The sequence below is a fragment of the Thermochaetoides thermophila genome, assembly GCF_000221225.1.
Source record: "Thermochaetoides thermophila DSM 1495 unplaced genomic scaffold scf7180000011814, whole genome shotgun sequence".
NCBI classification, from domain to species: domain Eukaryota; kingdom Fungi; phylum Ascomycota; class Sordariomycetes; order Sordariales; family Chaetomiaceae; genus Thermochaetoides; species Thermochaetoides thermophila.
The window spans coordinates 895,107-920,258 of NW_006383030.1; the positions used below are offsets into that span (position 1 = coordinate 895,107).

Below are 25,152 nucleotides of genomic sequence, written 5' to 3' on the forward strand. Positions count from 1 at the left end.
GGCCAGCAAAGACTGCGGCAACTCGAGTCATCTAGGTCACCCAGGTCCCCTTATTCGCAATCGGGGAAACTTCGAAGCTCCCGGTGGTTTGGGGGCTATGCTGAGGCTCCTAATCACAGCTCCAACAATTGTGACACTTACTGAGATATGTGGGGATAGGTAGCTGCGAAGACTCGCAGGTCGTGTTGGCGTACTTGTTTTTTGTCTCATTTTTTTTTTCGTTTCCCGGTTCGTGGGTCATGATTGCTGGTGATGGTTTTTTTTTGTGTTGGGAGTTATGCTATGAAAGGGTCAGGAATGAAAAGCTTTTGCGAGACGGCAATGGAAGGTGATGGCATGGCTGGCTAGGAGTTTACTGAGCGGTGCTGCGTTGTTAACTCAACGGGACTTCAACTACGTAACTACAGTGTAGAACATTGTATCAGACTACTGGCATTGCTTTACCTGAGATACCAGGGTTACCTAGTACTGTAGGCAAAAACGCGTCGCTTGAGACGTCTTGCAACTCTTGCTTGGTTTCTTTTGTAGGTCAAGCGGTGTCTGCTCCCCAAATTGGTGACATGCGTATTCGAGGAGTCTTGTCGTGTGTCACGTCGTCATCACCAAGCGTGGAGAACGCCAAATATCGTGAACCGGAAAAAAAAAGCCGGAAGCTTCCCAGGCAGATTGGGCCCCTCCGATGCAGAGGGATGCATGGATTGCTCGTGTGAGTTGACGTCACAACTCTTCATCTAGAGGTCTCTCGATCTTGGCTTCAGTAATTTGTGGACCTTTCCCCGCAAAATCCACATCAGCCTTGTATGGGCTTTCTGTACTTGTATTGTTGTCCCCTGAATCTCTCGATAAACAAGACTCAAGGGTAATACTTTCTAGAGGGTGATGTGCTGTAGGATGACGCATCCTTTGGCCATACAACTATGACTATGGTGACACAGCCTGGGGTAAACGCCGGCAAGTGTCTGCTTGGAAGAAGTCTGTTGGGGGAAAAAAGCCAGGAGCCAAGCGATACTATTTTCCCTCAACGAGGCCTTGCTCCCTAACTGTCGTCGGTGATTGGGGTGAACAACGGTTGAGAAGACGACAACGGCTAACTAACAATGTATGCTTGATGCTTTTGTCAATAATTGAATGGAATTCAAGTCAATATTCCGGCATTCCGATTCCTGGGGGAGCTGGGCTTGTTGTTGTGGTTGGCTCGTCGGACATCCCCTCGTTTCACATCCGAGCAATGACTGGCGGCGACACAGGACCAGTTGGTGCTGCCAAAGTCAGTGAAATGAGAATCTCCAATCATTGATCTTGAGATATCTCCATGTCTCCATCGTTAAGCTCTTACTCATGGGTCCGCTTTCAATCTCTACCCTGTGAGCTTGGGTGATAACTTTGGTTTGGCGAAGTTGGACAACTAATAACACAAGCAAACTCCATTAGCAATTACTCCGCTTTTACTACAATGACAGCTGAGAACAGGCTACGTCAGTCCAGGACAGCGCCGCCTCAGGTCTGCCGCCTCGGTCCCGAGGGGCTGGGCACTCGCGGACTGAGCCGCTCAAGGCCCGCCATCACTGGTGCATCTTGATGTTCTATCTCAACAAGCTCGGTCATTTCGGCGCATATTACACGCAGAGTGACGCGGCTTCTTGCTCTCTCCTTCTTTCTGAAGATGGCGCTGCTGCGGCATCCATAACATAACGAACATCGAACATGCAGCCTGCTGACTGACTGATCAGGTCTCGTTGTAGTGTCACTGCGTTGCTGCTTGCGCTTCCCTGCCGCGTCGATGGTAGCACCTACCGTAGTGTCTGTGCCCCTGTGCTCTCACGTTCGCTGGTGTCTTTGCGGGCAGTGCCCGATGATGGAGTGAGATCTGAGAGCCCGCGATGCAGGGACGCGCGGCATCAGCGCGATGCAGCCTTCCATTTGTGCTCCTCCCCTGGTTTACCGGGCAGCTCCTGGCATGGCAGAAGCCTGCTGACCGAGTGTCCGGATCCCCGAATCGCTGACGTCGTTGTTCCGGAGATGCATCAGGCGTCATTGGGGGATATCTGAAGTTGTGTTTTCTATTTCGGTTAGGATGAGATTCGGGCACTGGGAGCTAAGGCCCTGCCGCTTGGGTATAAGTCTTCGCATTGGTCCAGTTATAGAGTGCTCAGAGGGCATCATTCTTTATAAATGACAGTGTGTATCTAAGATATTTCTGCCATCAATAACATCAGACTTTGTTCTTTGCTATCCAAGATACACGAACATTAAACGCAATCATGAGGACAATCGCCATTCTCGCGACTGCCAGCATTGCCTCTGCCGTCCAAGTGTGGTGGGGAGGAGCCCCTGAATGCGCCGTTCGTCTCATCCTCTACCTTTTCATCTCTTTTACAACCACTAACTCGAGCATAGGATGACTGTTTTTCATCCTTCTGGTCTTCGGCTAGCACCTGGCCCGCACCATTTGAGTACTGCTCTGCAACTCAAGGTCCTGATGTCCTGAATTGCCTCAAGTCCAAGTGCTCGGCCACTCCAACAGCCATCACATCCTACAGCTCTCTCTCCTCTGCCTTATGCGCAAACTGGGCCTCCTGCAGCGCGGCCGGTTCGACGGGCGTCTATACGGTTTCTCTCCCGGGTATGAAGTCATGTTGCATCATTGTGTCTTTCCTTACCTGAGCCCACACTAACTGCCACTTTTCTAGGCTTTACTGGCGCCTGGGGCCCAGGTCATTCCGGCCCTTATCCCGGCGGCCGTTGGGGTGCTTGGGGTTACCCCCATCCCATGCCAACATCCGCCCCCGATGCCAGTAACCCGGCCTATGATTGGGCTGACGGCCGCTGGCACGACTGGACACGCACCTGGTCTGGTGGCGTCTACACAGTCACCGGCTGTGAGTGGGACGGCAACCCGTGGGCTGGCGGTCCAGGTGGCTGGGGACCAGGCGGCGCTGGTGGCTCGCCGTGGGGTCCTTGGGGCAAGGGCTGGAAGTGGACGACAACGACGGAGATCATCACGCGCGTGGTGACCAAGACGGACGATGGCACGACCTCGCTTGTGACCTCTGTTGGCCCGGCAACCGTTGCTCTCGCTGTTAGTGGAGACATTACCAGCACGAGCGTGCTTAATGCGCAAGAGACTGACTCCTCGGGTTCTTCGGGTGGCTCTGGTAGCTCGTCGTCCGATTCGGGGGCCGCCGCTGGTAGGGGGGAGCCGGCTGCTGGCGTTATGCTTATGGGGACCCTGTTGGCGGGCGTTGTGGTTGTTGCTGGATTCCTTTGAGGGGTTGGCGAAACATAAGTTAACGGAGAAGCACGACCTTTTGGAATGAATTGCTGAGTTGTTGGTTCATGGTGGCAGAAGTGTGGAGTTGCAATATTCGAGGGAGGGTGGTTTCAAGTCGCCGTTTCTTTCCTTCTGACTTTTCATTGCAGTGTGCCTCTTACTCCAAGTTTCCCGGCGGATATCTTGTACTGGCCTCATTGATGTTCTTGGAAAAGATCCAGAGATGACAATGGTAGTGCTGAGGAAGAGTTGAGATTGCTAGACAGTCCTTGACGTATGGTTTCTCGTCAGTACAAGAATAAGTTCTTGGTCTAGACCGCCGTCACAGTATGATATTTATCTCCTCAGAAAGTTGTGCATCAACTATTTGACAATTTGAAACATGAGGAATAAGTTTGATGATATGTGACTTGCTACCCAGGGAAATATGAAGTTGACATGTTTAGTTCACTTAAACAATTGTCAGCTATGTCGAGGCAAGCAAAGACCTTAACGGACAGTCGGATTATGGGGAGCAATGGAAATGCAGAGGTTTAGTGTTGTGATATCTTAAGCTTAGGCTGTGTACTCCGTAGACATGAAGAAAAGCATAACTTGACAATCAATTACCTTCGCTTGTGATTCTTGCCATGTACTCAAGAGGTTGCACGGTATTATGTGTTGCTAGTGACCAAGTTCTGATCCTCTTCCCCCCCCCCCCCCTTAAAAACAGTAGGTGACTGAGGGCTCACGAAAACCCACAGCTGCATGGAAATGCTGTGTGTTGGCGTCTTTTTTGTTTTGTTTTGAGGCAGCAGAGCAGACTTTGTAATCATTCCAAGGGTCAACAACTGTTTGGAGCAGGGTAGTAGCCATATGTGTCAGGTCGATTCCTTGCTCTTATCCTGTCGACATAGTCCAGTCTTTTCAAGGAATCACGAAGCACTGCAGCAATGTATGCATCGTCTTCGAAAGATAACAATCAGAAGCCCTGCATGTCGTGCGCCGTCTCTTGTTGCACCTGTCAGTCGAGTTCACAAACACGTGGTTGTTGTAGTAGTGCCAGCGAAGGTTCACAAACAAGTTTTTGAACAATGACCATCAAAGAGCGCTTATAGCAAGGACTTGATGAAGGGTGACTGAGCCTACTAGTCACCAGATGGGCAGTAAAACGCTATGGTTGACCAACCCTGGTTACCATTATACATTGCACTCTCTTGCTTGGAAGATGACCCTGATACCGGTGGCCAAGAGGCTGTTTCATCAAATTCTGGTTGCCTCTCTTTGAGAAACCAAAGGATGGCTCAGCGATCCCAGGGCAACCATTCGTAAGGGTCGAAAGGGTTATGATCGCAAGGGTTGTTGATATCGTGGGATTGGCGTGATCAGGTAGTACCATATGCTTCGGTCACCACGACTAAACTAAACAGAGTCTTCCCCTGAGACGTTTGTCTCCTGAAGAATCGATAGCTTAAAACGGTCAACCCGGCCAAACGTTCGTCGATCCGTCTTATTCCGGGAATCCACTTCTAGGCTTATCGGTGCGCAAATTTCTCAAGTTGGGCATTGTCGTTGAAGGTTGAAACAAGCTCGAGGCTCTCCCATTTAGAACTTTCAAGCCAAACAGCCATCAGCTGAAGGGAGCCAGCGCACTTTTGTAGTATTTGATCGCTATCCGTGCAACGCAAAGCGCAGAACACGGTTGCGATAACACCATCAACTTCAAACAGTTAGGCAGCCGATAAGGGCAAATCCGTTGCAATCTGCCCAATGTGCGAACCGAAGAGGGCCAATCCGCCCCCTTCTTTCTTTATCAGTATCAGTCACCTGGCTCATTCGGAGGCCCCGTAGCATGCCACGGCCGTCCCTTTCCTGCCTGTCGGCTTCCTTCCGAGTTGCCCAGCCGTTAGCTCCAGGCATGAAAGAATTTCCTTCCAAGTCCAACGCCACGGAGCAGCACGATGGTGTCCGGCTCCCCTCACAACGCTGGGCGATGTACCCTGATGACCTTTCGTGCAGAAAGGCGCAGGGGTTTCGATGCATGCTGTACATCCAGGCTGGAGATTTGCGGCTGCTTCGTGTCAAGAAGATAAAGTTGCACGCGTGCGTGGCCTTCGTTGGGCGCTTGGGAAGCCACCTTGATAGTGACTGGTCTGCTTGTCAGATACTTAATCCCCTGAGCCAGCCCACCATCGAAGGGGCTCTGAACGCTCTCACACACTCTCTTACACCTCTCTTTCGCATTCACATTCTTGCTACCTATGCTGGCCGGTTAGTTCTATGGCCTTGTTTTCAACCAACTCATAACGTTGGAACTGAATCTCGGTCAACTTATGGCACCCTCTGCACGACGGTTACCGCACCTCATCCCTTGGATCACCGACGACGCAATCACGCACAGAGTTCCCATCATTGCCACTCATCATGCGGGTCAAGGATTGTTTGGCCTCACCATCTCCTGAAACCTTTCCTCCCAGCTTCAACCCCCCCTTCTCCTGGTGTTCGTCTGTTGTCGACCCCTAGTGTGTTAGGGTTAAGGTTGTGTCAAAGCCGAGGATATCTGGGGACGGCGACGATCATTTCTTGACGTTGCAGTTACCACGAGTCAGGCATATCCTATTTGTAAATCGCGAATTCAGACAATCAATTGCTATTATCGAACAAACCACTGGGCTCGGGAGCCACCCCCACGCTCCCCTGCCGTCCATGGCAGCAAGGATCAAGACAGTTTTGCCCCCACGCCTTTTCCAGGGCTTTGATTGGGCTGAAAGGACCTCAGCGACGGATCAAGCGCCCGAGAAATTCCGTAGGCAGTTTGGAAAGGCTGGGCAGGTTTCGGTGCGCTGCGGGTCGTATCCGTAACGTATTGATTGAACATTACCTAACTTTTGTTCACCGGGGTTGTCGTTGAAGGATGGAGAAGCTTTCATTAACGGACCAACGGATTTCCGTCCTCCCTAGTACGTACCTACAATCCTGCAGCCCGTTCTTTCTGGTTGAGTTTTCCCAATTTCGGTTCTTCGTTTGCCACAAAGAAGGTGTGTTTTGGTACGGGAAGTTAAGCGACTCGAAGAGCTTTCACCGCCTTCGACGACTGCGCAGACGGCAGAGCGGAAAGAAGGTTTCATCCAGCAACGGTGGCAGGCCAAGTGGAAGCAGTGGGTCAAGTCCAGCCTTGCGAGCAAGGAGGTTGGCATGACATGTGATTGCGATCTGGCGGTTGCGCTTCGACGTGGTCTTGGTGCTGATAAGCCTGTTGATCGCGCTGATAAGAAACATGCCATTGGCGAACGAGACCTGTTGAGTTGAAAAGCTTCTCGAAGCTCGGAAGCGGAGCAAGCAGCGAAATCGGAACCAAGGCTCACACACAGCATCCGGGACCCGGAGGGTTTCATGCTGGTATAACTGGACGAGAACCGCATTCCCGGGCCGATTCCGGGGCGTGCAGCCCAAGACGGGAACAAGCTTGGCGAGTGGAGCGGTGGGAACTGCAGCAGCACTGCAGCCAGCGCAGTTGAAGCCCAGCAGAATGGAGGAATGCGAGGGCAACTCAAAGTCGACAGGTAGACCGCTGTCGTCCTCCCAAGCGAGCCCTCCGGTCGTTGCTGTGGCTAAATTGGACAGCGGGGACCAAGCGTCGTACCGCACCCGAAATGTCTTCGCTTCGTCGCTGGGGACAACAGTAAAGGCTACAGGACAGCAGAGCCGTGGCAAGCCGGCTAATGCTGCTTTGGTGCTGCGTAGTGCAGCGTAAGACCTCGCCCGGCCGCTCAGTGGTTGTCGCCGGTCGGTTGCTACACTATGTGCGGTTTACACTACCGCGCAATCCATACGAACGCCGACCTGCTTGCCATCGCTATTTCGCTCGTACAAACCCAGAGTGTTGCAGATATGGTTGCTTGTCTTCGGAAAATGAAGGGAGCGAGCTCCACGAAGCAGTAGTGGGCCAAAGTGGGCTGCTAGAGCCTAGCAGAAAGCTTCACTTACCAGTGCGCATCCAGGCAAGTAAATGGTAAACATCCAGCTGGGGTTTTGATGCCACGGCTGGTTGTAGTTGTCGGATTCCGAAGACTGTACAACCCGTTGAGTATTGATGCCGGACGCTGCGACGTTGCCGTGACGTTTTTATTTTTGACGGTTTGCAAGTTATGGATGCAATAGGAAGCCCACCCGTCCCAGCTTTGCAGAGAGGTTCAGTCGGGAGCGTGAGGCACGACGAGGCTCCACCAAGCGGCCCAAGTGGGCCCAGGGGAGCCAAGGCTGCCAAGCACATGGCGAGACGCTAGTAATGTGGCTGCCGGGTAAGGTAACATTACGGTCCCTCCCGAAGTGTCCTTAGAGTTGGAGGAACGCGCGTTCTCAGCCAATGTGCTGTTGAACCGGAAGAAGCAAGTAAAAATATACATCAACGTTAAAAAGACGGCGTTGTGATAGGATATTTGGAAATATGATAATCTCAAAATGAAGACAGTGAGAAAAAGATGATGAGTCTACCCTAGCTCACCTTTTGGTCCTTGAAAGCACACGTACGGAGGTACTGTGTAATCCAACCTTCTGTTACGGGCTCCACAGCTAAGCTCCACTCCCTGGAGTGGGGGTTCCCATGCAGGCTGATGCAAGTGCTCGACACATTCTAGGACCAAGTACGGAAGATGGAGCGCAGCAACATGTCTCCGTACCTAGCGCACTTTCCAGCTCCATCTTCAGTTCTCGTGGAGGTTATTCGGGAAAACACTAGGCTATTTTGCTGTTATGGCCGCGTCGATCTAACGACACGAACTAACGGGAACAGCCTTTTTTTTTGCATCGAGCTTGCACTGATTAGGACGCATATGTTCTGAGAATACGGCCCAGTGAAAGCCCGAAGGTCGAGCACTTGTCGCCGGCACCTTCTGCGTCTCGGTACCTGTGTCGGCACCCCACACGGACTGTAAGCTGTAAGCCCTCAGTCCAAACTCGGGAAGCTCCCCACGCTCTCACCGTGTCACACGAATGCCTCGCGCCAATGTGCTCTTCCTCTGCTCTCCGAGGACTGGATCTTATAGCGGTTGGCGGAAAGACGGAAGTATGGATTCGCGGAGCATCTCGACACTCTGGACTTATACCAACAGGTTGCAGCTGCTTGAAGAAAATACGAGTGCAGTAATTGTACCATGGACTCACGAATGCTCTCAAACAGGCAACCGCATTATATTGCTTTGGACAGCAACTCAGTCAGGATATGTCTGGATAAAAGTAACATAGACCGAAGACCTCAGAGAAGCGTGAGCCTTGAGGAGAATTTGGATAGGTTCTCAGAACCCGGGTGCCCCGCATAACGTTTCTGCGCAAGGGCTGCCACACAGCCTTCCGGGACGTGGCAACCTGGAACGCGGGATGGCAGCCTTCCAGAGGGGATATTGTCCGTTGCCGATACGTATGTATGAACATTGGAAGTGGCTTTCGGCTTGACCCGCCTTGCTTCTTCCCAGCAACGAGTGCGACCCTATGAAAGGCTTCAGATGCATAGCCTGACCAGTCGAACCCGGGAAACACTGCACAAACATATGTCTGGCAACAGTCGTAACTGTCTGCTCTTCCCGTTCCCATAATTCTCCAATACTGGGCGGGAGCACAGGGTTCAAAACGCCGACGGCAAGTCGGCTGGTCGAATCCCTCAAGGCACGCATTCGCTAAGTTTATGAACGGTCCCCGTGGTCAACCGTGGTACATAGACCGGCCATCTCAGCAACCCCCCGTCTATCTGTCCAAATACAGGCTAAGGCCCGTTGACGGGCCCAAATAGACCCCGGCCCTAACACTGTTCGCACGAGCAATCTTGTCATCTTGTTATAGCCGCTGGAGAGACATGTTTGATGAATCTGGTGGCGATTTCGATCGTGGCAGATCTAGATTGGAACCGTGCTTTTCTTCACGTGTCAACAATCGCGGCAGAGGCAGCTACAACAATTAATCCTGAGCATTGGTTCTCAGCCTTGATCGCCTTGCCACCATTCACAGACAAATGGGAGGTTGTGGTGGGTCTTTCCGCGTGTCTGCAGTGGAGTTGCTTTACGCCGAGACTCTCCGCATCCCACCCATGCAGGCATGCCACAATCCCACCTTTCCTTCGGATCCACTAAGCGGGGCAGAGAGGTATGTACACGGCGGGAGAGTGGACATGGCCAAGTACTCGACTTTTCTTCGCCAGGGCACTCGGCACTTTGAGAGGCTTTGAAAGTGCTGAAGTCATGACTTTGTCGTCTCCTCAGACAACATGACATACGGCCCTCATACTGCCATTTGCGCATCATCCCATGGAGATCAAATGTTAAGATATCGTGGGGGAATACAACAGTAACATGGATCTCCTCCCAGTCCCCACAAATCCGCAGATTATTGTTCACAGAGGTGGCAGAACAAACCAAGAGGGGGGCAGAGCAAAGGAGCTGGTTTCTGCGGCCAACCGCCCATTCGAACTGCATATTAATAAGTAAAGGGAGAAAGATTATAGTAGCCCATTATGGACGAGAATGCAGCTGATGGAATTTCATCTGTCACGATTCAAGCAAATACTCCAGTACAAGTAATTTCCAGCTCATCCTTTGAAGGGCGGTCAGCCTTAAATGGGCGTAAGACGGGGGCTCTTGGAGTTCAACGTCTGAAATAGACTCGATGGACTTTGAAAACATGCTCCCAGAGACTAGTCTGTTGATTGTAAAGTAGTCTCCAGCAGAGTTTCTGGGTCCGTTCAGCTACGTTTATCTGAGATACATACATTCATCGGTCCCAATTCCCGCGGTATGCGGGCTGGCTGTTGGCGGGGTTGACTCGAGCAGCCGCCATCAACTCAGCGGTGGACAGTGGACGATCCCCACCGGCGGACAAGAGGCCCCGGCTATCCTCGAGGTTGCGGGCGATCGGCGCGCTAAGCACAGTTTTGCAGGACCAACGCTGCGACGCTGCGAACGCAGCTAGTTCCCAATACACGAGTTGGAAGACAATTCCACTTGCAGAGGGCGCAGGTGGGCCCCATTGGCTTAATTGGGGGATTTCAGGCCGGCTGCTGAACACAGTGGGCTGGCCCCTCCTTCCGTATGCTCACCCACCCTAAAATCTCATGTCTTGAAAACACGTAAAAGCAAAAAAGGCTGACGTAGCTGTTTTACCTACTACACCTAGCTCTGGTCTTTTGGCATCTGCACATCTGCCGAGTGCAGTGGCGTAGTGGGCCTTTTGGAGCTTGACAGCGAGGGCTTGGCTGCCGGTTCTGCCCGGAGCGCACAGGGAACGCGAAGCTTTAAAGAAAGCGTCCACGACACGGCCAGTGTGTGTGTGGATTGCGGCTGTCCAGTGTCTGAGTGTGCGCCTGCGTGGCCGGGTGAGCGCTGCTTCGAGCCCTTGCTTTCGTCCTGAACACATTGAAGGTGAGGCGCCCTGCGGACCCCGATCAGATGCCCACTGTGGTCTGGGCATTGGTGACTCCCACCACTGGCAAGGTTAAGTGGAAGCCAAAGTGGAAAGCGGGCAACCAGGGCAATCCACCAAGCTGCCCGGTGCCTGCCCAGCGCCACCAAAAGAGTGTGCGTACCCGCTGGAAACCCCCCCGGCTAACGACCTGGAACCCCCAGCAGACCTGTACCAAGGGGGCCTGTGCTGCCACCCGAACGTGGGGAAAAAGTCCAAAACCGGCACAGTGACGGAGGCACGACGGAGCCAGCGCTCCTTTGCCTCTCTTTTGCGCCGAGGGGCCGGGTTCCTTTTTCGCTTTCGCCGCCAGTGCTTCCAGCTTTCTCTCTCCCCTCCATACCTCGATCGAACCTGAACATTGAACACTCCTGGTGATCAGACTTCCATCATCACATCCCGTCTTCTCTGCATTGCACCGTTCGCTGCGCAGCCACTTTCTGGCCCATTGTCACCACTCACAGGGCAATGGCAGCGACAGCGGTAAATCCCTTCCTGACAACAAGTCCGCTGGTCTCAGCACACCATCCTACCACCACAGAGCACGACTTCCGCTTTCCACGCAGGCCCGCCAACACCATCGCCGCGACCGGGAGCCGGACAGGCACAGGCCCAGGTACAGGCGAACGACTCAATTCCGGCAGCCAGAACCAACCGCCTTTCACTTCAGTCACATCCGGGATAACGTCAACTACGACGACAACTGCAACGCCGATGGCAACAGTAGCGACAGCGACAGTTAACGGCGCCAGCCGACTGGCCAGCAAATGGCCCGCGCACGATCTCGCCTCAGACACCTCCCTGACTCACAATCTGCTGCGCACCTCCACTTTTGCCCCCTTCCAGCAGAGCGTCGCCCGTGCGGAGCAGAGCTTCGACGAGATGCAGAAGAACGATCCGCTGGCCCTGCAAATATGGAAGTTTTATGCAAAAACGAAGCAGGCCCTGCCGCAGCAGGAGCGCATGGAGAACATGACCTGGCGGATGATGCACGTCAAGCTGAACAAGGCCAGGGCTGCTGCCAGTGCTGCAAAGTAGGTTTTAACCCGTGGTGCGGGTTTTTGCCTGCTCCTTCCGATTGTCTCGACTGTCCTTGACGTGTACCTTGCTGGTTATATAGCAAGGCACATTGCTGGACGGATTGACCCTTATTTTTTTTTCTTTATTTTATAAACCCATGCCTTCTTGCCTTTAGCCAGCAGCCTGCTGACTCGGCCAATTATCTAGGACACAGCGCGTTTCCAGCGCTGCAGCCGCCACTGCTCCCAGCGGCATTGCCCAATTGCGCAAGAGCTCTGAGCAGGCTGCGCTGCAGTCTGATCCGATGAATCTGGACGACTTTATCAACAGCGACGACGCGGGAACCCCGGCTGGCCTGGGGCATCATTCTCCCCTGGACACCTCCCAGCAGGGAGACGAACGGTCGAGTCATTCGACGGCCACGGCCATCCCCATCAAGGGCCGCAAGGAGCCTTTGCAGCAGCACTTCGTCCCACAGTCGGTGCCGGTCGCCGCTCACCAGAGAATGCAGGACGAATTTGGCTACATTCCCCGGCATCAACGTAAAACCAGCATCGATGAGACTGGGCAGCGGGTAAGTGTGCGTCCCTCGTTTTCATTCTTCTGCAGCTTCAAGGTGTCTTCGTGGCCGAGGGGCCGAGGTCGGGCTTGTCCCGGCTTGCGTTCCTCGTTACGTGAGCGCTTCCGGAGCCTGCTCTGCTTTGCCTTGTGTCAACACCTTCTCGGCTGGCGATGGCGATCTGATATGGCTTTGCCTTTTAGCAGACCCGGAAGCGCCCAGCAAACTTTTCCCCTCATCTTGCCGCCGTCAACAGCAACAACAGCTTTTCAGGAAATGGCCTGGATGCTGACTCTGAGCTTCCCGAGTATTCTCTTGATACTTTGCATCACCAGCATGGTGTGAGCCAGCCGCCAGCCAACGGGGGCCTTCCTTTCCAACTAGACACCTTCCGCATCAACAACGACACCATGATGGCCGGTGCGGGTACTTTCCAGACCGGTTTCTTCTCCCCCGTCACCTCTCCCTTGGTGCCACATGACCCATTCTCTGCCATGTACAATGGCAACAACATGTCTAACAACCTGATGACTGATTACTACTCACCTCCTGGCTCTGCTCACCAATCCAACGTTTCTACTCCTCACCCCCTGGGTGAAGGCGATAACTTTTACTTCGGCTCGATGGACATGCGCCAGCAACGCCAGCAGCAGCCGTACAGAAACGGCCAGCCTATTATGGGCAACAACGCTATGGGCCAGCAATTCCCCTATGGAAACAATGCCAACGGCAATTTGATGTTCTCCACAGTGACACCTACCACGGAGGCCGCTCCTACGTTTAACACAACCAACACCTTTGGGCATATTGATCCGACTCAAGTCTTCCAGCAAGATCATCGTTCTCCTGGCATCAGCCTTGGCCAGGAGAGTATTTTCACTTTCGGCGCAGACTCTGATGAGGAGGATGGTGGCGCTTTTGCTGACCGCAACCTTCCCCTGTCTCAGGAGTTCTCTCCTCGCAGCGTCGATGAGAACAATATTGACAACTCGCTTTCTTGGGATCCGTCTCTTCCTGGCAACTTTAGCACCCACGCCGCAAGATATCCCGCTGGGCCTCCCCGCAAGCAGGTGACCATCGGAGGCACCACGACTGATTATGTTGACCCAGCTGGGGACTGGGAGAACGGAGGCTTGAACCGGACGCAGTCACAGCGTTTCCGTACCGCAAACAGCCGTCCAGAAAAGGTTCCCAGGCCGGCGTCCATGGGATCGCTGGCCATGGCAGGCCAGAACAACCAGTTCACACAGCAGTCACGTACTTCACCACCAGTCGATCATCGTCAGGCTCAGGGCCAGGGTCATTCGTCTGTGGCGCCTAGCCGGCCTTCTTCTCCTCATCCAACCTCCAGAAACGCCTCGACGACCAATCTGCAAGCTGCGGGAGAAACCCAGACCAAGAGCAGTGGCAACAGCAATGGCAATAACAACAACGGTAACCAGCCGACGACTTGTACCAACTGCTTTACTCAGACAACCCCTCTTTGGCGCCGCAACCCAGAGGGCCAGCCCCTTTGCAATGCCTGCGGTTTGTTCTTGAAGCTGCATGGCGTTGTTAGGCCGCTGAGCCTGAAGACAGACGTTATCAAGAAACGCAACCGCGGTTCCGGATCCGGCGTTAACGTTGGCGGCTCTAGCACTCGTTCGAGGAAGAGTGCCAGCTCGGCTAACCTTTCTGGCGGTATCACCAAGAAGAGCTCTTCTCTGAACGTTTCAACTCTGGCCAACAACTCTCAATCCAACCAAGCGAGCACTCCTCCTGCTACTCAAAACAATGGTAATGGTAACGACAGCCCATCTGGTTCCAACAATGCCTCTGGCAGCACTTCCACTGGCTATACTGGTGGCAAAGGTGTCGTGCCTATTGCTGCTGCTCCGCCCAAGAACACCCCCGGGCCCGGAGCCGGTTCTCTGTCGCGCTCTGCAACGGTCTCTGGATCTTCTTCCAAGCGCCAGCGCCGTCATAGCAAGAGTATTCTCACCGGCGAGCAGACTACTTCGGCTGGCGGTTCCGGTATGGATATCGACAGCCCAGAGAACTCGACTGGTTCGAACGAGGCTGCTGGTACTTCGTCCACGATCCCAGTTTCTCGGCCCTTGGCATCCAGCACAGCGCTGTCTGGCCTTGGTGGTGTCACGAGCAGCAGCTTCCTCAGCCTTGGCACCAACGCATTTGGCGCCTCTTTACAACGGCCCAGTGGCGGGTTTGGCTCTGGTATATCCGGCTCAGGCGTGAGCATGGGCATGAACTTGCAAACAAGGTCCGGCCCGCAAGAGTGGGAGTGGTTGACGATGAGCTTGTAGTCGGCCATTTCACAGGCGATCAAGCTAACCAACCTTTTTTGCTGAGAGACTAACCTTCTCATACTGCTTGCTTAACTTTGCAACACATGATCATGATATTGGGGGGATAATTTTTTTTTTTGGGGGGGGGGGGAGGGGCGGCGGTCATCAGGGGAGGTTTCACGCAGAAACCAGTGGATGGACTGGTAGATTGATGGATGGTTGGGCGCATGCATGGTTTTCTATTTCTCACTTTCACATTTGATTTGTCATTCATGCTCGGATTATACACGCATGGTCGGATTTGATGGCTCCATGTTTCTTCGTTTCTTTCCTAGTTTATGGCCTTTTTTTCCCCACTGGGTCCTGGTTTTCCTTGATAATTTTTAGATGGGGCGGTTACTATTACTATTGGGTGGATGGGTAGCGACTTAGAGACACACACTCACACACAGAGAGCCTTTTCACTACTCTCTTTATTCCGTACGGATTCCACGCTGGTTGTGAAGGACGGACAGACGGGAAGGATACCCCTCATACTACGCGAAGACATACCCCTCATAGCACAAGAGCGTGGACGCTAGGAAGCAGACGCGCATGTCGCGACGGAACGATTTGGTCCATGATCACAAACGGGAGGCAGAAAAAAAGAATCACGGTTTGCGAGATGGGGGACACAGAATCGCTTAGCGATTAGGTATTTACCTAGCCGTTCGCGAGGAATTATTACATCTGTTTAAAAATTCTATATATGTACTGTGATGAATTTATGCGGTGACACGTGCTTCCAGCTCCTCTTCCTGAAGTTCCATTCATCATGTGTCCACCACATGAAACTCAAGACTCAACATTCAGGGGGCCGTAAGAGATATTTCCTCATGATCGTCGTCACATATATTACTATAGTATTAGGCTTAGTGTATACGTCTTCAATTTCTCCATGCATGTTGTCCACACATTCCTTGCGATATTGCAAGACACAACCAAATGTATCTACTCAACTGTCTTGCCGACTCCCGAAAACCCGTAGACTTTCCTGGCTTTTATCCTTGCTTCACCCTCTCCATACAGCAATTAGCTGTTCTTCACAATCCCCAACACACCAGCCAGCTTTCCCCAAAGCCCCATGGCATAGCCAACCTCCACAATGCCCTTAGCAAACCGCCAGCTGCGCTCTTGGTCCACGACAGGGTAACGCATCGGCGGCGGGATGGCGGTGCGCACGCCAAGCCACGACATGCGGTCCTCGCAGACAGCCTTAACGTTGCACAGCCCGCGCAAGCCCTCCTCGCCGGCGAACCGGCCGTACCCGGACCCAGCGACGCCGCCGAATGGCAGCTGCACCGCGTAGGTAGCGGCGAAGTCGTTGACCGAGATCATGCCGGCCTTGATGCCGCGCACGATCTTGGGAATGCGCGGGTCCGAGTCGGCGCCGAAGACCGAGCTGCCTAGGCCAAAGTCGGGAGCGTTGGCGACTGCCAGAATGTCCTCTGCTGAAGGGGACGGCGCGCGCATGATGACCATGATCGGGGCGAAGCACTCCTCGTTGGCGATGGCCATGTCTGGGGTGACGTCTACGAGCAGGGTCGGGGAGAAGTAGTGGCCATTGGGGTAATCCGGGTGGGCGTAGCGCTTGCCGCCGACAAGCAGACGGGCGCCGCGAGAGACAGCCTCAGCGATGAGGCCCTCGAGGCGAGCGAAGTTATTGTCAGAGATCATAGCCCCAACATCGGCGTTTTGGCCGAGACGCAGGGCGCGGACACGAGGTTCGAGGAGCGAGACTAACTTGTCGTAGATACCGGGAGCGGCGATGATGCGCTCGATGCCGATGCAGTTCTGGCCAGAGGCTTGGAAGCTGCCGCGCATGAGGATCTCGACGACGCGGGGGAGATCGCTCTTGCTGACTGTATCGAGGATGATCGAGGCGTCCTTGCCGCCCAGTTCAGCGACCACAGGAATCAGAGCCTTGGCAGCCGAGGCAGCAACCTTGTGGCAGACAGGGCGTGAGCCGATGAAAGTGATGTGGCTGATACGCGGGTGTGAGGTGATGTGGCCAGCAACCTCGGGCCAGCAGACGACGGTCTGAACGAGACGGGGATCGTGGCCGTGAGCAATCAGAGCGCCGCGGATGAGCTTGGTGAAGTATTGAGAGCTCCAGGCGGTCTGCTCAGAGACCTTGACGAGGATACCGTTGCCGGAGAAGATAGCGCTGATGACGGGACCGATCAGGTTGTGGAAGGGGTAGTTCCAGCTGACCAATGCAGAAACGACACCCAGGGGCTCGTAGCGGACAGTGTTTCGCTTGTAGGTCATGAGCAGGTTAGTAGGGCGGCGCTCGGGCACCAGAGCCTTCTCGCCATGCTTGATGGTCCACTGGAGCTTCTCTACAGTGACGAGAACTTCGCCGAGCTGCGCATCCACCATGGTCTTGCCACTGTCAAGACAAGCAATACGGCAGATCTGCTCCTGGTTGTCCAGAACATGCTGGAGAAGAGTCCGCAAAACGGCACGGCGCTCGTTAAACGATGTGTTCGCCCACTTCTTCTGAGCCTCATGGGCTTCCTCGATGGCACGGTCAATCGTCTCTGGTGTTGCCGGCTCCACGTAGCCAAGAAGCTCGCCAGTCGCGGGGGCGTAGCAGCGGATCGTGTTCGAGCCTTCGACCTGTATGTTGGGCACAAGTCAGTCGAGGACATACCAGGAAGCCATCGAATCGACCAGTTTGACACTGGAAATCAAAACACACCTTGATGGATGGCTTCTCGAGGATCTCTGGCTTCTCAGGCCGCTCTGGCGGAGAAACCTTGTATGGGATCGGCCGATTGCTCAACGATTGGAACAGAAGCCAATTCGAATAAGCCAGGACAATGGCAGCCAACACTGTGAGATAGGTCTCTGGGGAGTTCTTGGGGCTGGAAGAATGGTCAGCGATACCTTATTACTTTGCAATGAAAGCACAAGGATGCCTCAACCGACTCACCTGAATTGCTGGATGATGGGCGGCAGCTGGTCGAGCAGCTGCAGCACCGTGTCTACCACCGTGGATGCCATTGTCGCCGTCCTCAATCCAGACTGCACTCTCAGCAAAGAGGAACACCGGTTTTGGCAAGCATTGACGAGCCGGCAAGGAAGGATGTAGGAGAAGATGATGTGGGATGAACGGTTCACTTGTACGCGCTGAGGTTGAAGTGCGCGTCGTGGATGGGACGAACGAAGGTCAGGTCATTCTGTTATTTTTTACTGGCCCGCCTGTTCCTGGGGAGGGTTTGTACTGTGCAAGGGTCTAGCGAGCAGGCTAATCCCAGACCCACTCCACACTGGCCAGCTTTGGTGCTTGGACACAACATCGAAAAAGGGGATTCAAGACAAAGTAAACAACAAACATCCAAACACCAAACGGCGACTTTCACAAGAACAAAGTACAGATCGGGCAGGGAGGGAAACCCATTGAAGGCAAAAACTATATACAAGATAAGCCATTGTATTCTAAAATACAACGTGTCATCGTGGTTAGTTCTGCTTCGCAACAGTGGTGACCTTCCCGGTCGTGCAAATGCGAGTCCCATTCCACCCCAAACGCCAGTTGTCAGGTTAACTTGTCTAAAGCACCTCAACACATCCAAAAGAGGGAACAGTCAGTGCCAACTCCCGTACCACTCTGCCTGTCCCATTGAAATAGGGGCAAGCAGAATGGAACAAAGCCAACTTTTACACCTCACCAAAATCTTGATGGCACAACAGCCATCACTACCATTATCGTACCACTCACCATGTGACGATTGCCTCTCCCTTCCCAATCAATCCTGCCGACAATCACAAGCTGCCACCCTTTTACAGTAGCCACGTACATCTTCAGGAAGATATCATGCACAAACAACTTCTTCTTTTCCCCCTCATGTATGGGTGACGACAGAACGCCGCAAGCAAAAAAAAAAAAGACCGGGATATCTATCAACAAAAAGATAAACAAGAATATGTGATCTCAAAAAAGAACAAAGAGTCGATGAAGACGGGTGCCGTTACCATGCCTGCCTGTCTGACAATCCAATATCGACAGACAGCCGTCAGCCAGCCTCATGCAAACATGATTACAAAGTACTCCATACAGTATCCATACAATCAAAGTACCCGCCCATATTGTTCTCCAATCATGACATTACACAATTCACATTGGCGGCTCGCGCGGCGGCTCCCCCTCCGTGGTATCAATGCTCTTCTTCGAAAATGCTGACAGCCCTCTCTTCCTAACAGTGGCGAGGTTAAATCTCCGCTGCCCCGGCTCCTGTCCCTGTTGGGCTCCCGAGGATTCGCCGGCGTAGCTCTCCCTCTGGTGGCTGTATGTATGCCCGAGGGACGAGTGTGTCGACTCGATTCGGCTCAGCCTTGCAGCCGACGTGAAGTCATTGCTGGCCTCAAAGCTGGGCCGCACACGGTCGATAGAACGGCGGATACGATCATACGATGGACGTGTGCGCTCAATGGATGGCCGGACGGCGGGCGTCTCCTCCTCGCGATCGCGGTCGAACGGCATCTCTTGTTGCAATTCAGTTGATGTGCGGCTCTGCATAATGTATGTGGTGCCGTCACTGCCGTTCTGCGCGCGGGTGTTGTGCGTAGCGATAGACGGAGGATAGATGGGCCGGCGGTCCTCGTCCACGCTGGCGTACTGCTGGTGCTTGGATTTCTTGCTGCGTCCAGAGCCCTTGCCTGAAGATGACAACGAACCGAGTGATTCGCCTTCGACCCTTTCGGGACCTCCAAGAGCCGCCACCGCTGCTGCATCGGCCGCTGCAAAATCGCCGCGGTTGGCCTGCTCGCGAATGATGTCCACGTCATAGGGGAATCGCTGCTTCTGGATGCACTTGACAACCAGACGTGGGAGCAAGCAAAGAGCAGGAGTCACGATTAGGCACATCCAGAATGTCAGTTCCTGGTATACTTGTGGCGCTGCCTGGTAGAAACCAGCGGAATAAGTTGTCGCCGTGTAGACACCGGTCCAAAAGAAGATAAAGACGTCGGAAAGCACGATGCTCAGAAGCATCAGCCAATCCCAGCGGTACGTATTGATCAAAATGTAGCCGTTGATCGTGATGACAGCCGGATGCGCGATGTATGCGCCCAATCGTGTGCGTTCAGACACATCAAGTCCGTTGCCGGCAGCCGTGGGGGTGAGGACGACGAAGATGAATGGAATGAAGAAGGACATGACCGACTGGTAGACACCATCAATCATGTACAGCCAGAACTTTGTTTGCGTCCATTCCTTCCGCTCAATGCCACGCCTATAGAGCTGTGGAACGGCCAACGACACGGTGTCCGATACGTCCTGATCCAAAACGCCCATAAGGATGACTGGGACCGACGTAAAGAAGAGGTTGAACATGAGGATATAGGTGTACTCGAAGATATAGGCGATGTCGAAATTGCAGTAGCACTGGTACCAGAAGATGGACCACGTCCAAATCATGTTCTTGTAGAAGAAGTTGCTGATGGTCTCAGCCAGTCGGCGATATGACCACCTGCCATGGACAAGGACAAGCCTCTGCAGGAAACGGAATTGACCGATCGCGAAGTCTGATGACATGACAGCTTGCCGGCCTTCCTCACCAGCAATGCCCACGCCAACATCAGCCTCTTGGATCATAGCGACATCGTTCGCTCCATCGCCAATCGAGAGAGTCATGACATCAAGGCCATTCTTGACCATCGACACGACAGCTGCTTTCTGAGCTGGACTGACACGGCAGCAAAGCACCGATTTGCACTGCTTGCACAGCAGCAGGAACTTTTGCTTGAGTGAGTCGCTGAGCACCCACCGCAGCGTGAAGCCGTCGATGACAAGCGCGTAAGTCGGGGAGGGAGCGTTGTGGTCTTTCCTAGCTCTCTTCAGCTCTTCGTCGTCGCCTGTCATGTTGAACCTTTCCAAGTTGGTCTTGAGCTGCTCTTCAGCGAGCTGAAGATAGTCGTCCTCGGTGCTGGCGTCGCTCTCATTCACCTGCAGACGAAGCAGATCCATGTCGTTATTAAGCAGGTTACATGAAAAGCCGATATTGATGGCCGTCTCGACCTTGTCGCCCGTGAGCACCCAGAGCTTAATACCAGCATCGGCCAGGAGGGCAATCGTATCGGGAACGCCATCCTGGAGCCGGTCTTCGATTGCGGTGCCACCAAGCAAAGTGAGGTCGCGCTCAATCTTATCAGCCACCTCTTCGAGCTTCTCCTCGCGGTTCTCCAGAGCAGTAGCAGCGAGGTCGTGTTCCCTGCGCCACTCACGGTATTCCTCCTCCGAGAGCTCCCTCTCCGCAATACAGAGCGTCCGAAGACCCTCAACGGCGAACATTTCGAGATGCTGCGCGGTCTCTCGGCGCATATCGGCCTGCTCTCCTTTCTTGAGACGCGAGTAGATGACGCTATCAGCCCCCTTGCAGAAGAGCAGAATCCGGCCGTCTGGCATGCGAACAATCGTGCTCATCCTTTTGCGGCTCGAGTTGAACTCGATGATGCTGAGCACTGGGAAATGCATATCCTTGCCCATAACATTCACATTGATGCCCCCGTCAGACATGCCGAGAACGGTGAAGCCCATGTCGCGCGCGGTCGCAACCAAGGCGGCCTCATCAGGTGACTGCGCCTTGAAGATCATCTTAGGAGGGTCGCCTGGCTGCTTCTCGGCGACGACCGTGTGGCAGAGGGCAAGCGCAAGCATAAAGTGCTCGGTGGCTTGCTGCTGCTCCGGACCATTCTTACCGGCCAAGTCTTCGACGAAATCGGGGGCGATGAAGGTCATATCCTCGTCGTGGAGATATGGATTGTCGTGCAGTTCCCGAAGGCCGCGGATGGCCCTCACCTTCGCTGCTGCGATCTCTTCTCGAATCACCTTGGCTTCCTCCTCAACATTGATACCTCGTCTCCTATCCATGCCGGCCTGTGCCTCAGTGTAAGCTTCGCCATAAGGTTGACCGTTGATAGTCGCCTTCTTGAATTCCATGACGTTCTGTGTTAGGGTGCCGGTCTTGTCCGAAAAGATGTACTCGATTTGGCCCACATCGTCGGATATGTTCCACGATTTGGGGATGCAGGGCTGGTCGATCTTTTCGTAGTACATGCCGACATCGCTGTAGATGAAGAAAGCTTGTAGTGTCCGCACAATTTCCAACGAGATGTAGAGAGAAATGGGCACCAAGTTCTGGAAGACGATGACAGCGGCCCAGAACGTGATAAAGCCAGTCAGCGCCGGAGTCCCTCCAATCGAACCATACTCGAACCAAGCCAAGGAAGCGTCTGTCTTTCCCCACGCGATACCGTTGGCAATGGCGGCGATCAGGCACATGATTAAGAGGATACCGAAGTTGCAAATGACATTGAAGTTAAGCTCCCGAGCAATGCGCGCGCGCTTACTGGGCGTGATGCCAGCATTCATCATGATCTTAGTGTCATGGCCAGTGAAGACAACCACGCCGAGGGCCCATTCGGTGTTGCGGAGATGGCAGCCACGCAGCAGGAGGTTGTCGATGCCAATGGGCTCAGACATTTCCCTAGGTTCTCCGTGGGGATCCCAGGGAACCCTCTGCTTCCATCTGATAGCACCATTGTACTTGTAGAGGTTCGGCTGAGGAGGCTCGCTCTCAATAACGAACTGAGCACGCTCGCAGTCGCGAGCATGCTTGAGCGTTCTCCCGCATCGCAAGGCCTGTCGCACCTTTAGGTTGGTTTCGCCATCCAGGTTCTTGGTCTCAACATAGCAAGCACCATCGGGGTCTGAAGTCGCCAGGATGATGATGTCGGCGGGAAGTTCGTCGTCGTTGTAGATGCGTACAAAGTCACCCACGACTAGATTCTTCCATGCATCCTTGTGGAATCGCGCTTTGCCAGAGACGGGGATCTCGTGGTTGATCAAGTCTCCCTTCAAGTTCTGGAGTAGCGTAGCTTCGTTCTCTATCGCAGACGATACAGTCGGCACGTCGGGATCGTGAGGAACGGGAGATGGCACTGGGGTCATCTGGATTTCTTCCGTGTGTGAGGCAACCGATCGCCGATGAGATGGATCCCACGGTGCAGTCCTTGTCTCAATCGACATGCGCGGGTCCGCAGAGGCAAAGCGTTGACGCATGGACTGAGCATCCTCCTTCCACAATCTTTCAATGAGATGCCAGATGGAGCCGAAAAAGCGGGAGTTGGCTTTTTTGAACCTTCGCCATAATGAAACGTTGTCCTTCTCTACATTCACGTTCTCCCAGCCCTGTAACCGGTGAACAGGGGCATTGTTGAGCTCGATGTCGAGAATCGTTCTCCGGTAATCCTCAATGGCATCCTTGATGGCTGTGACAGTGATAATAACTATTAGGGGGACGGAGTTGAGTCCAGGATTAACTCCGCCAAAGATAGGGAAAATCTATGGTTAAGGAAGGTCAACCGAGACAGTTCAAACGAGGGAAAAGGGGGGGATGAAGCACGTACAACTAAGATGACAAGGAAAAGGAAAAAAATATTAGCGATGTTGTGGAACTGGAACCATAAATTCTTGGGAATGAAGGAAAGCGGCGTGTACTTGGCAGTACGGATCTTGTTGCGCGGAAACTGCTGTATTGGGTGTCCCTCTTCGTCCTTAAGTTCAGGGGGCAGAGGGAGGTTGAAATAGAGTTTTCTGGGCGCAGAGCCCCCGTTATTGCTGCTGGAGATGCTGCCTTCTTTCTGATCACCATCTGCAGCAGGGGAGCCATCATCTGTCACTCCGGACTGCCGTTTTTCTGTCGCCGAGTTCTTTGCTTGCGCCCTCGTCATCAACGAAAGCCGTTTCCTAGCGCCGCTCTTAACGGTCAGCCTTCGGGTGGCCCATCTCGACCTCTGCATGGATAGTTCTGTCCCATTCCCGCCGCCTTCCTCCTGGGGAGGTGCCATGATGACGGGAGTTGCGGGCAAGGCCCGATCACCTGGGGATGCGCGCCAGGTTGATCCGGGGTCGTGCTAGGGCGCAGTTCCAATCCCGCACCGCAAGGAGTCCAGCTTGGCAAAGAAATAGATCGCCCCGTATGGCGCGGGCGTTGCGGTCGCGGCGATTTGAATCAAAGCTAGCCGCAGTCAATTGAGGAGAGGGAACGACGACTGGAGGCGATGTTGTGGTCAGATTGCAAGGTAGCGAGAGCGAGGGCGTTCTGGGTCGATGGCAAGATCGTGAGGCAGGCTTTCGTGGGATGGACAGGACATGCACAGTGTATCGGCGCGTGCTGTGTGTGTGGGCGGCCGCAGGGCACGGATGCAGCGAGCAAGACTTGGGGGTCGGGCAGCCCGCGGCGAAGCAGATGTTTCGTTCGTGATGCTATGGAGAGAAGCTCGCGATATGCTCAGGGGAAGAGAAGTCGAGACAGCGAACGAAAGCGTTAAGGAGCGCGGCAACAAGTTGGTCGCAGAAAGTGGAAGCAGGCCGGAAGTGTCGGGGTTTTGCAGGCAGCGAGAGCGGAAGGACCATGCTAGTGTGCATGTAATCCGTACGGTGTACGACCTAGCGGGCAGTACGGATACCTATCGCATGTACTTGTAAGTAATCCGTAAGCCACGGATATCAGCTCGTGCACCAGGGCTTGGAAAAGCCGCTCAGCAGAATCTCAAGGCTGGCAACGAGAAAGCAAGTCAGCAGGCCGCAAGGCATGCAAGAGGTGTGCTGATGCCTGCGTGCTGCATCAATGGGCAAGAAGGCCGAAAGGGGGAATTTTTGTCACGACGACCTCAGGCTCGCGGAGGCGCTGCTGGGTAAACTGCGACAGAAAAAAAAAAGAGGACAGCAGGGGACAGCTGGGGTCCCGGGTCATGAATTGGTCAGCCGCTGTTCATTTCTCATGGAGTCGCGGCACGACAGGTGGGGCTGCACTGGGGCTGCGCCGGGGTCGCTCGGCTTGGTTTGGAAACTCCCCTTCTTGCCCCAGCTGGTCGTGATCCCTGCAATGGTACAGCCATGCAACGTTGGCCGTATTTCGTGTGATGCTGTTGTCTTTGCAGACTTGCCCAACGCAGCGCCGAAATCGTGGGAGTCGTCCGGCAGCCGTGCTGCTTTCTTTGAGTCTGAATTTCACAGCACGTTTGCTCGAGATTTCCATGACCACATCGGACGATTAACTTGCAGGTTGGTCACTCGCATGTCCATTAGCGCCCCAGTAGCCACATGAATTCAAGATTCGCGCCCCCCAAGAACCTGGTGGAGCTGGCGGAGACGAGACAGGGGATCGTCGCCTAATTGTGGCCTGGGCTGCTGACGGTCGATCTTCCCAGCGTCAGGGGAACACAACCAACTTCACGATCTCAGTCCTTTCTCGGGTTTTGCGTGAAGCCCGGCCGCCGACGCCGCGCTTCCAGGTTCCTGGATTGCAACCTTACAACGTCCTGCGGGTATGCAGTTGCCCATCGCAGTCAAAGTGGATGGGGTGCACACACAACGACAGTCTCCAGAGGCTCCCCTCGTCATCTCCGTCCAACCTGTGGTTCAACAGATTTGAGCAATGAACGCCGCCAATGGCTGCAGGCAACCTGTCCGCCAGCAATTCGTACAGATTCCAGTTTATCCGCATATCTCATCTCCTTAAAAGAGCCCTCCCTACCTAATG

General features: G+C 54.0%; 4 protein-coding genes across 4 annotated transcripts; 2 read left to right on the top strand and 2 right to left on the bottom strand.

The window, feature by feature from the left end:
• Positions 1-2,261: 2,261 nt before the first annotated feature.
• On the top strand, positions 2,262-3,268 carry CTHT_0012780 (uncharacterized protein; the record flags this gene model as incomplete). The annotated part of the gene is made up of 3 exons (XM_006691732.1): positions 2,262-2,342; positions 2,398-2,623; positions 2,691-3,268. The coding sequence occupies 3 exons, from the start codon at positions 2,262-2,264 to the stop codon at positions 3,266-3,268; spliced, it is 885 nt and encodes a 294-aa protein (XP_006691795.1).
• An 8,142-nt stretch (positions 3,269-11,410) lies between these two features.
• Positions 11,411-14,578, top strand: CTHT_0012790 (putative sequence-specific DNA binding protein; the record flags this gene model as incomplete). The annotated part of the gene is made up of 3 exons (XM_006691733.1): positions 11,411-11,730; positions 11,924-12,290; positions 12,479-14,578. The coding sequence occupies 3 exons, from the start codon at positions 11,411-11,413 to the stop codon at positions 14,576-14,578; spliced, it is 2,787 nt and encodes a 928-aa protein (XP_006691796.1).
• Positions 14,579-15,631: 1,053 nt separating this feature from the next.
• Positions 15,632-17,608, bottom strand: CTHT_0012800 (uncharacterized protein; the record flags this gene model as incomplete). The annotated part of the gene is made up of 3 exons (XM_006691734.1): positions 15,632-17,221; positions 17,304-17,469; positions 17,538-17,608. 3 exons carry the CDS (start codon positions 17,606-17,608, stop codon positions 15,632-15,634), a joined length of 1,827 nt encoding a protein of 608 aa, XP_006691797.1.
• Positions 17,609-18,722: 1,114 nt separating this feature from the next.
• On the bottom strand, positions 18,723-23,455 carry CTHT_0012810 (phospholipid-transporting ATPase-like protein; the record flags this gene model as incomplete). The annotated part of the gene is made up of 2 exons (XM_006691735.1): positions 18,723-22,949; positions 23,015-23,455. 2 exons carry the CDS (start codon positions 23,453-23,455, stop codon positions 18,723-18,725), a joined length of 4,668 nt encoding a protein of 1,555 aa, XP_006691798.1.
• Between the last annotated feature and the right edge of the window lie 1,697 nt (positions 23,456-25,152).